The sequence below is a fragment of the Carya illinoinensis genome, chromosome 4 (assembly GCF_018687715.1).
Source record: "Carya illinoinensis cultivar Pawnee chromosome 4, C.illinoinensisPawnee_v1, whole genome shotgun sequence".
In the NCBI taxonomy this organism is placed as follows: Eukaryota; Viridiplantae; Streptophyta; class Magnoliopsida; order Fagales; family Juglandaceae; genus Carya; species Carya illinoinensis.
Window position 1 is genome coordinate 13,366,133 of NC_056755.1, and position 11,735 is coordinate 13,377,867.

Below are 11,735 nucleotides of genomic sequence, written 5' to 3' on the forward strand. Positions count from 1 at the left end.
CCATGAGCCAAAAGATCTCTACGATTACCTAGGACATTCTGATCACAATTCCAAACTATCATAACAAGATAGAAAGAAAGGACATATACACAGGATATTTGGGATCTAGTGGATTACAATATTGACTAAAAATACATATATATATATATATTAGGTATAGTTTTAGATCACGTAGTCTCTTTGTATTTTTTTTTTTTTAAAGATTATGATTATCATTAAAAAAAATAATTTTTTATATAAATCTTATTTTATCTATTTTTTTAAATTTATCGAGAATTTACACTTTAAAATTATAAATATCATTTTTATTAAAAAAAAAATTAGAAATTAAGGTGGTTTGAGTTGATAGTCCAGTCATATGATTTTTTTTATTTTTTTAATATCCATTTAGAAATGGGAGATCTAGTCCATACCTCAATTTTAGATGCTGAAAGTTATGCTAATCAGGCCATTAGCCTTTTAACTCCAGTCATGATTGTTGAGAACTGGTGGAGACGAATGTAAAGTTAGGTATAGTAGATCTAATCTAAGTGAGAATTTTAGGGGACACAATTATTTTCTGTATTTCTTTAACCATCTCAGTTATTGTGACATAATTTTCAAAAATCCAATTTCGATATTTGAAATCCAAACGTAGGTCGTAAGGAATGCACTCTGCTTTGAACGACAAGACATTATCAAATTGCAATCACTTGCAGCATTATTGTTTTGGAGTAATAATATAGGTACAATTATTTTTTGGTATTTTTATAAATTATTTTATAAAAATATTTTTTATTAAAATAGGATTATGTAAATAATTAAGAAAATGATTGTATGTGTATAATTTTTTTGTTGCGTTTTCATATTTTGATTTCTTTTAATGAAATAATTGACTAAATGTCAAAAAGTAGCACATTATAATCGAATAAAGATGTAACCGGTCCGATTCGTTCCGATTTTTCGGTTTTAATGTATAGTGATATAATATTAGTATAACTATTAATACAATAAATAAAATGATATAAGATTTTAAATTTTAATATTATATTAATTAGTAATTTATTATATGATACAAAACTATTTTATATATAGTTATATATCATATATAAATATTATCTATAATAAAAAAATTAAAAAATACATATAAACCGGTCCGGTTCAGTTCAATCCAATTTTAGAAAAAGAAAAATTAAAATTAGACCGATTTTGACTAGTTTTAAAAAAAATAAAATCGGTACCTGAACAAACCAAACTCAGGACTGGACCAATCCCACAGGTTTGGTCCGTTCCGGTCTGGTTTATCGGTTTTTTTACACCCCTATAATCAAAGTTTAAAAAAATCTAACAAAATTAAAAAAATATTTTTTCAAAATTTTATTTCCTCCACTAAATTCTAAAAATTAAAATATAATAATTAAAAAAATTTGTAATATATATTATTTATGTGAAATAATTTTATTTATTTAAAATTTATTTTTTAAATCGGGTTTCAACTTTCAAATATAATTGCTCTTAAGTCTGAACTCCATTTTTTCCAGAAAATTTACGAGCACACCTACCAAGAAGACTTTTGCAATGTCGCGTGAGGCCGCGTGGCATTTCAGTTATTTTAGGGAGAATTGGAGGGTAAAGTAAAAGAAACAAAACCACGCTATCTCTCTGCCTCCCGATCTAAAGCAAAAGAGAGAAGCAAGCCATTCAACGAGTTCATCTCCCTCTTGAGACTCTCTCTCTTTTTTTGTTTTCATTTCTCTTTCCTAGGGTTAGGGTTGAGGTGATCGATTCGATGGGGCAGCAGTCGTTAATCTACAGCTTCATAGCTCGAGGGACGGTTATCCTGGCCGAATACACGGAATTCAGCGGAAACTTCACAGGCATCGCCTCGCAGTGCCTTCAGAAACTCCCTGCTTCCAACAACAGGTTCACCTACAACTGCGACGGCCACACCTTCAATTACCTCGTCGACAACGGCTTCAGTATTTCCCCCTCTCTCGCCCCTCATTCCGATTCTTTTCGCTCTGATCTGCTACCTATGTCTTTATCTTCTTTTTCACTTCTTTATGTCGAGACATATTTTTATTTAATTATTTTTTATTTTTCTTGAGTTCTTTGTGGCCTCTCCTTCTAATTTGTTCAACAGACGTGGACTCTGTTTCTGCTAGCTTCCGTTTTTGCTTTATCATAGTTGAACACCAATGTCCTTTAGCGTTTTGCAATTCCAATCTGGCCATGTGGAGTTTACAAAAATAAAAGTAGTCATTTGGAGTTGTTCTTTGGACTACTATTTTTTTTTTTCACTTGAAAGAGTATTAATGCTATAACAATTAGGAGAATAAATTTCCCTGCAGATCCGACTTTTACAGAATGCTCTATAAGTAGGTAGCCTTTTTTCCCTTTTTAAAGATTTTTTTTTTCTTGTCATTCCCCCTGTTGGATTTGTTCAAATGCTTTGCTGTCCCGGTTTTTATTTCTCTCTTGCAAAGATTTCTTGCTATAGCAAGATGGTTGTAACTACTCACGGAAATTACACATTCAAAATTATAATTAGAGCTTCTTATAATCATTATAAAGGGAAAGAAATTCTCCTTTGCAGGCAATGTGGATCACATTCACAACGCTTACGTCCTTATTAGGACATTCTGTTCTACGGAACATGATTCAAAACCCACTCATCTGGTTGGGGATTAAATCTGAGTCTTTGATGCCATTTGTAACAACTCAATGAAAGTTCAAGTCATATTTGAGTTCATGCGTCAAAAGGACTAATCAAGATTATACTGAGAGTCCATTAAAATCGTTATAAAGGACAAGATCTTTCCATTCCTAAGATAATGTAGGACCTCATTCCCCACCCACTTATACTTATTTTGGGGTTTTACCTGGTTCGTGGTTTTACCTCACCCAAACCACTTTTTCATACTAGAGAAGTTAGATTGTAGTTTTTCAGTAAATGAGATGTAACATGTGAAAAGAGGAAGTAAGCTTTGATACATTATAAGCATTAGTTGGGTAGTAATACCCCATTCTGTAAAGTTTTCCTTTGAGTTAATGGTTTAGGTTATTGAAGTTTTTTTCCCCCATTTTACTCAATTATGGACTTGTGTCCCCAATAATTTTAGTGGTGCTACTTATACTCGTAAAAAAAAATTTAGTGGTGCTAACCTCATCTTTTGAATATTGCAGCTTACTGTGTGGTTGCAGTTGAGGCTGTTGGGCGGCAGATGCCAATTGCCTTCCTCGAGCGAATCAAGGAGGATTTCACCTCGAGATATGGTGGAGGAAAAGCTGCAACAGCGGTTGCCAATAGCCTCAACAAGGAGTTTGGGTAACCTTTTCTTCTTCCTCTTCTTCTGCTTATCCCTTTTTCTTCTTTTTGAAGTATGTCATATTGTTGCTGTAAAATAGGATGTTCATTTTAAATTTTATAAGTTACTTTAATACCAAAAATTTGGTTCTGATGATTTAGGCCCAAATTGAAGGAGCAGATGCAATATTGTGTAGATCATCCAGAGGAGATCAGCAAGCTGGCTAAAGTTAAAGCTCAGGTTTCAGAAGTCAAAGGAGTTATGATGGAAAATATAGAGAAGGTAAGGCGGTGTTGCTTTCTGTTCTATATGTCAGCTGCAAAGACTAATAAAAAAATTTCAGTTTCAAAGGTTATATTCTCTTTGATTGAATCTTTTGCCAGTGAAACTCAAGAAGCCTGATATTTTTTGGAACTATGGTGCCATTTCATTTTATTAACAACTTTTTTTTTGTATAGGTTCTTGACCGTGGAGAAAAGATTGAGCTTCTGGTGGATAAAACAGAGAACCTTCGTTCTCAGGTTAGCGACTTTGTATTGTTGATTCTTTTTTCTTGTTTTCCCTCTTTTGGAATGACGGTGGTATATATATTATAGAAAAGAAGAAAGAACCCAGAAATTAACTTGTTTCTAGTTTGCCTGCATGCGTATCAAGGGTGCAAGGTTTTGACATATAGTTAATGGAATGAGCAATCTAAGATAAGACGTATTTTGTAGTGGGCATTGATGACATTTCTTATTTTAGATCTGAAAATTGATGTCTTGTCTGCAAATGCAAGAATCAGCCCTGTAATTTGCAGGGTAACTATCTGTTCAGTCTGAGCATCTAGACATGTATACTGTACTTCAGAAGTGGCCTACATTTTTTTTTTATGCTTGGGAAACAATTGTAACACTTTAAAAAATGAACTTCATTGTCGGGCAGTTTGTTTTTTTTTTTAATCTTGGCCTCTGTGAATATTGAATTGAATTGTTTTCTTTCCCAGTTACATTTAAAATAATTCTGTAGTTGCTTGTATTTTTTTTAATATATTTATTTATTATTATTATTATTATTGTTTTCCAATCGCTAATGATGCAATGTGATTGCCCATCTGTATGGTGTTGCAGGCACAAGATTTCAGGCAGCAAGGAACCCAGATAAGGAGAAAAATGTGGTTCCAGAACATGAAGATAAAGCTGATAGTTCTGGGTATCCTGGTTGCCTTGATTCTCATCATAATTCTATCCGTATGTGGTGGTTTCAATTGCGGTAAAAAGTGAATGCTTCACGATTTCATTGATGCCGGTTTACCTATAGTGGTTTTGGTTACACAGTCCACTTTCTACTGTATGTTGTACGATGATGCTTGTATAGGTTGTATTCCTGAGTATTTTTTTTTTTTGGTAAAACGATTCTGCTGCTGCATTACGTGTTAAGCTTGTCATTCATGTCTTGAATTATAGTTCTGGTTGACAATCACTAGAAGTGTGGAGGTCGAAGCAATTACATACAATCAACCAATGTCTTGCATTTAAAATCCGAATGGCAGTTGGAGCCTTTATCTGCAATTTTCGATCTTAAATTTTCGAAGTTGCATTCATCTTTGCGCGTAAACCAAGGTGAAGATGCGCATGCAGTAAAATACCAGATAAAACAAAGTAATTACACCGAACCGAGTATTGGTAGAAAGCTGAAAAACCAGATAAAATTTCGACGTGGTGTCTGGGACCATCTGGGTACTGGCTATGTTTCCTGACTTGACATCCCATAATGCAGGTTGAGGTAGTCCAAAATCTCGCAAAATAGTATGTTGGCATGGCCACTGTGGGAGGAATAAATCTATTTATAAACTGTCTAATGACACACCGTTTAAGGTATCATCAATTTACATATGAAAAGTATTCACATCTGAACATTTTTTAAGAATATAATAGGTTCAAATAAGTGGTGACTTCACAAGCCGATTCAATTTGAAAAAATTTAATTGCAAATATAATTGTGTAGTGTGTACTAATATGTGCATCAATCTAATATAATTAATCAAAAAGTAAATTTTATTAAAAACAGTGTTAATTTAAATTTTTAATATGAAAAATTCAGTATTGATACATAGATTAGTATGCGACTTTGTTTGTATATAGCAAAACTCATTTGATTTATATATATTTAAAAGAATAGTTCTTCTATTTTAAAGCCTTTACACCATATATTATTCACGAAGTGTGATTTCATAATTTAATTTGAAAGATAAATTTTAATCTTACAAATCAAATTAATCTTTAGATATTATGTGGTATAAAAGCCTTCTAATGTCACTATTCTACTTGAAAACCTTTTTAAACGTCTACGCATACAGGAGGTTTTGAATCCATGCAGGGAAAAACAAATCTTCGTACGCCCTTTTCCTGCCACATATTTACTCTGGGTATCAAATCACCAATAATCTCACATTTACGATGAGTAGAATCTCATCTTCTCCTTTACAAAGAGGAATACAATCAGGCTATAAGACTATTGGTAACTCCCTCTTTCCATCCTCGAACAATTTTTTCTTGTTTTTCTTTTTCTCAAACAAGTTGAAGATATCAGCAATCTGTCTTGCACCTTACATCTAACATGTCATAATCATAACATGATAAGTTGTGACAAGTTGTCAACATATGCAGTTTTGCGCAATGCCGATTAAAAGATTAAACCAATTGCTTTCATATATTTATTTCCATGTTGTCTATCAGCCTGACCTTCCCAAACCAGGCAGCAATGCTGAATACAACGGGGCTCTTGATCTCTTCCACCACCTCCAAAGACTCCTGGTCTACAATCTGATAGCATGAAGCATACATAATCAATACACATTGTAACTTGAACTTTGTTAAACTCTAATATATAAGTGCTAGGGTTCTATTCATGATGTCGATTGATAAGCACCCACTCAGCTCAGAGACATGGTTTCCAAACATGCATAAGCGCCATCATTAGGAAATGCTGCCCAGCCAGTTTCTTGTGGAGCCAGCATAAACTATATAGTGCATATGGTGCAAAACAATGACAATAGTCAAGTGGCTCCAAAACAAAGACAAAAAAAAAAGTGAACATAATTTAAATCATAAGTGGAGAGGGCAAATATTCTCTTCATGAATATCAGATACTTGGACTTTGGAGAGAGCGACAACCCTTGGATAGGTGGATCAAAAGTCCACCAGCCCATCAGTAGCCCCATTCCTGAGTCCGACAGTTTTTTTGGGTCAGGTTTTGGCAATCTATGCCTGTCCCACTTTGTTCTTGAGAACTCAAATGGGCATAGTCTGTCCTTACATCCATGAGATAGCTTTTTTAACAAACGGGCAGTTAAAATCTTCTTCAGTATCCTCTCCAAAATTTCTTGATTTTGCAGTTCAAGGTTTGTACTTGCAGGAAAATATTTAAATTGTTATCATACAATTGACTCAAATCTCTAGTACTCAGCAGAAGCAGTGATATCGTGCACTGCAGCCATAAATTACACTGACTTATGATGGCCTGGCTCCTTATTACTAGAAGAGGATGAAATCAAGAACTCTCTGTTACTTGTTTTCGTTATGTTCAGATATTTACGCTCAAGTTAAAAAGGTTAGTGCATTTGACTATAAGTCCCACCCCTAATAATGCAACAATCTCAAGTTAGAACAGACCCTGCACACCAGGTAAATCAGAAAATCACCTTGAAGGTTGACTCACATATGGCCAGCAACAAACCAATGATAATCAAAGAGCATACAGCTGACAAAAATTTGATAAAACTAGTGGAGATGATCATTTGTTCAAACATATGACCAGAGAAATGAAATCACCAAAGAAGTTTACTTTGTACTCACAATCTTACTAGCAAAACAAGCCCCTTCTATCTAATTAGCAAGGCGCTTGCAAATACCCAGCAATCAAGCTCAAGTTTCAACTTTTGACAACCTTTCTAATAGAAAGAGGAAAAATAAAAATCCCTGATTTATTATATTTAAATTTATAGTCTGTCCAAAACAGACAACAGTTAAGGTACCTCACCTCGACATAATCAATTCTTCCACCAGCTTTATCTACTGCTTGGGTCACCAAGTTTCTTAATTCTCTACAATTTACTTGACCCTTTTCTGCAGAAAGCTTAGCTCTCAACAATGACCTGTTTATAGATAATGCCTGCAGAATACAAAGAAGCAGTTGTACAATAATAAAAAATAAGATGGCTTTTCAGAGCTGTGAATATAAAATACTGATAAAAATTCTCTTAGCTACTTTAGATAAGATGCAGGTCTTGAAAATAAACTCTGTGTGAGAAAAAAAGAAGAAAAAGGGCAATGGTTCATTCATACTACCTACTCTGATAATTTTTTACTCAGAAAATCACTAAAATCATTTTCCTGAAAGAGAAAAGATATCCATATGCATAACTAGAAGTATAGCTTCGTGAGAAGTTAAAAGTCAAAAGGATTGACGGCATTAAGAAAACCTTTTCCCTCTCTTCAGGTGATAGATGCACATTGCGTGAACTCATTGCGAGGCCATCATTATCACGCATGACCTCAGAACCAATCACTTCTATGGAAAAATCAAGATCTCGAACCTGTAAGAATTCAACCAGAAAATAAAACGATGAACAGCACTCTCTGACAAACTAGGTGACATTATTTTCATTACTATCGAGAAATATATTAGTAAAAAAACTTAGTTAAAAGAATGAAACAAGACCAAATTAAGGGCTCTGGAAACAGCATAAACCCAATCTCAAAACCCATTTTTTCAAGGTCAGAACTGGACCAACACTAACTTTCCAACCTGAGAACTGAATGGTTGACTAAAATTATGATTTCATTTGAATTGCATAAGTTGAAATTAAGCGGAGTCTGGCACAATAGAAAAACCTAAAGATTAAAAGCAATATGCCTAACATAAAAGTTTAATGACTGAAGCTCTTCAACTTTCCGTGCTTTTTAAGTCCCCTAATGTCTGCTTCTATACATCAAGTAATGAAGACTGGAGATACTGAAACAGTGGAAGGACCTCTTTCTTCACAACAGGTCATGGTGAATTAATGATTCCTTTAGGCCTCATGCTGTTCAAACTCCATTTTCATTCATACAAATAAAAATATTGGTAAAGATAAAGCATTTCTGTTTTACTTTCCCATATTGCCCAGATTGTTTCTTTGATAAAATAAGGTAAATGACAACCATAATCCAAAACATGAATAATATAGATAATTTGGTTTCCGATAAGCGTAGGAAAAGAAGGGGAAGATTGGACTCTGCAGCAGCCATTCCAACAAAAAATGAAGTAAATATTGCATAGTTGCTCCTCTTTCTCACAAATCAACAAACTTAATGTTCTTCTACTAGAAACTTACCCTCAATTCAGTTGTCAAGAAAACAAATGGACACAGAAAGTCAACTTATAACAAGCACTCGTGCCTTACATAAGTCACAAGATTCCAGGTTCTTCTCTCAAAGATCATATGCCTGTAAGGAAAGGCTATGATTTCCATTATCTGGATTGGGCTCAAAGTATCATAGTGCATAAATATTTTTGTGGCCTTAAACTATCCTGAATTACTCCATCTTGTATATTATACAGTCAATTGCATTCAACAGTTCAAAACGGTTCTCGCAAAGAACAAAAGAAAAAGAAGGGAGTTTATTATTATTATTTTTTTAAATCCTTTCATTTCTTGATCAATAACGAAAATGTTCCTTTTCTTTTGAATAATTCTTTCCAAATTCAAACAAGAACTTGATGATTCTCTGTAAACTCACCATCCGCTGAATAATTCGCCATTGCTGATAATCCTTCTTCCCGAATACAACGACATCAGGCTCCACTATATTAAACAACTTCGTGACAACAGTCGTAACCCCTCTAAAGAACACTGGCCTACTCTTTCCACACATACCCTTTTCCAACCTCTCAACTCGTACCCATGTTTCGTGCCCCAACCCTCTCTCCTCCACACAGGATATCACCCCTTTTTTCTCTACCTCACCATCAACACCACCACTAGAGTTCTCACAATTACTGCTACTACCTCCATTCTTTAATCCAGTGGTTTTACTTTCTCCATAATCATATAGATTGTGGGGATGGAAGACCACATCAACGCCACCAGGAACAGCCATGAGTTTCCGGATATCACCATGTAAGTCAGATGGGTAGGTGGAAAGGTCCTCGGTGGGAGAGAACTGACCTGGGTTCACATAGATCGAGACGACTATCAGGCTGGTGCGCTTGTGCGCTTCTTTGATTAGTGATATGTGGCCCTCATGAAGGTAACCCATGGTGGGTACCAAGCCTATGGTCTCGCCTTTGGCTCTCATGGCCCTTGACCATTTCCTCATCTGATTCTTTTCTGTTATTATCTCTGGTTCTCTGCCTGCCATTGGAAATCGGGCGACGGATTTGTACTCCTTCCCCAAAGCGTGGGATTTGTGGGTCTCTCGGACCAGAGCTATTCTTGAAATTATGCACTGAAAGAGACAGGTATTGATGTTGGAAGTTTATTGGAAGTTTTAAGTTCTGTGGAGAACTACGGAAGGAGAAATCAAAGTTCCTGGCGGCCTCGTGAGTCGAAAACGGAACTATAATTTCAGAAATGAATTATATGTGGCGGATTGTTTGATAGTCGCATACTTTGTGCTAACCAGTGACCATAGAAGATATTGTCGTTTGTTTGCTTTTTACCTCCGTATTTCCAATTAATTTTGTTGTTTTCTACCAAACAAAGATATTGTCATTTGCTTCAAGTAATAATAGGGTATAATCAGTTCGGTCCGTTTTAGGTAAAATTTAAGACTAAATTAATATGCATTAGTTTTGTATTTTTTAAAACCGATTACACACCGTTTATTCTCTTAAATCAATACTCCGGTTCTACCAATTTTCAATTTAGTTCGGTTCGGTTTTCGAATTTTAATGTACTATATTATATATTATATAATATATATAATATAGTATATTATAATATATATTATAATTGTATTATAGTCTATAATGATTATAATATATTGATATATTATAATATATAGTGATATAGTATTAGTATAACTATTAATATACACCGTATAATATTAATATAACTATTAATATAATAAACAAAATGATATAAGATTTTAAAATTTACTATTATATTAATTAGTAATTTATCATATAATACAAAACTATTTTATATATAATTATAAAACTTATATACAATAGAAATAATTAAAAAAATATATATGAACCGATCCGGTCTGGTTTTAGAAAAAGAAAAATTAGAACCAGACTGATTTTAGCCGGTTTAAAAAAAATAAAACTAGTACCAAATCGAACCAAACTCGGGACCAGACCGATCCCACTGGTTTGGTTCAGTTTGATCCAATTTACTGGTTCACTGGTTTTTTTTTTTTTTTTTTACAACCCTAAGTAATAGTAGTTTGAAAGATAGATTTGACATACATCAACAGAATATTCATGACCCAATAATTTATGAACATCTAGGATTAGATAGATTATGAAATAATTTATAAATAATAATAGGTTAAGAGATAATATATTGCCTGAGATTGTAAGAAATAAAAGAAAAAATTAAATAAAAATATTATAAAATTAAAATATTATTACATTATATTTTTTTAATAGTATTTTTATTTTAAAATTTAAAAAAGCTGAAGTGTTTTTTTTATCATCTCTTGTATTATTGCCCACATTTATCCCTTTTATAGAGTAATTAAACATAATCACATACCATTTGATCCTGTAATGTAAAATTCTGCATTTTTAGAACATCAACCCCATCAGTACATACACTACATTGGTTCTATCTTTATCCATTAGGCTACTGAGTCTTAAGTACTGTTTATTACAAGAGCTCGGTCCGATCTAGTCCGATCTTGGGAGGTTTTGTGGATCAGATTGAACCAATTCAGTCCAGCATTTTTCGACTCTAGATTGGACCAAACAGCCTAAGGACCTGGCCGGGCCAGTCTAGTCCCATTTGGGATAGTCTGGTTTGTTCGATCCAACCTCCTCCTTCTTCTTTTTCTTCTTCTTTTTTTTGTCTTTTTTTTTTTTTTTTAAGACGATTGATAAAAAAAATTTATTTAAAATACTAAATTAAAATTAAGTGACTTATTACATGAAAATTTTATAATAAATTATACAATTATTAATATATACTAGTATTATATATTATAGTTATACATTAAAGAATATAATAATATATTTATCTAAATATATAGTTATAGACTTAGTACCAATACTATAACTAATAACTATACCAGTAGTATTACTAATATATTATATGTTAGTGATAAATTGGTAATATTATATTAAATAACACTTTATATAGTTATAGGGATTTAATACTAACATATTAAGTTAACTATACTCATACTATTATAAATTTATACATATACTATAATTTATACTATAACTCTTATAATAAGTTAATATATTAATATATTCTAG

The 11,735-nt window shown here is 33.0% G+C and overlaps 2 protein-coding genes across 2 annotated transcripts; one reads left to right on the forward strand and one right to left on the reverse strand.

Annotated features, from left to right (window-relative positions):
* Positions 1–1,645: 1,645 nt before the first annotated feature.
* Positions 1,646–4,837, forward strand: LOC122307870 (vesicle-associated membrane protein 722-like). Its single transcript, XM_043120982.1, has 5 exons — positions 1,646–1,958; positions 3,166–3,307; positions 3,449–3,569; positions 3,746–3,808; positions 4,397–4,837. The coding sequence occupies exons 1-5, from the start codon at positions 1,769–1,771 to the stop codon at positions 4,547–4,549; spliced, it is 669 nt and encodes a 222-aa protein (XP_042976916.1). The 5' UTR covers positions 1,646–1,768; the 3' UTR covers positions 4,550–4,837.
* Positions 4,838–5,691: 854 nt separating this feature from the next.
* Positions 5,692–9,922, reverse strand: LOC122307919 (pantoate--beta-alanine ligase). The gene is made up of 4 exons (XM_043121049.1): positions 9,050–9,922; positions 7,750–7,863; positions 7,308–7,439; positions 5,692–6,091 (listed from the first exon to the last, which is right to left on the reverse strand). The coding sequence occupies exons 1-4, from the start codon at positions 9,668–9,670 to the stop codon at positions 5,975–5,977; spliced, it is 984 nt and encodes a 327-aa protein (XP_042976983.1). The 5' UTR covers positions 9,671–9,922; the 3' UTR covers positions 5,692–5,974.
* Between the last annotated feature and the right edge of the window lie 1,813 nt (positions 9,923–11,735).

Coding starts and splice junctions, on each gene's coding strand:
- LOC122307870 (XM_043120982.1), top strand. CDS start 1,769: ATGGGGCAGCAGTCGTTAATCTACAGCTTCATAGCTCGAGGGACGGTT. Junction 3,308..3,448: donor AGCCTCAACAAGGAGTTTGG/GTAACCTTTTCT, acceptor CTGATGATTTAG/GCCCAAATTGAAGGAGCAGA. Junction 3,570..3,745: donor TGATGGAAAATATAGAGAAG/GTAAGGCGGTGT, acceptor TTTTTTGTATAG/GTTCTTGACCGTGGAGAAAA.
- LOC122307919 (XM_043121049.1), bottom strand. CDS start 9,670: ATGGCAGGCAGAGAACCAGAGATAATAACAGAAAAGAATCAGATGAGG. Junction 7,864..9,049: donor GGCGAATTATTCAGCGGATG/GTGAGTTTACAG, acceptor GAATTCTTACAG/GTTCGAGATCTTGATTTTTC. Junction 7,440..7,749: donor CACCTGAAGAGAGGGAAAAG/GTTTTCTTAATG, acceptor TGTATTCTGCAG/GCATTATCTATAAACAGGTC.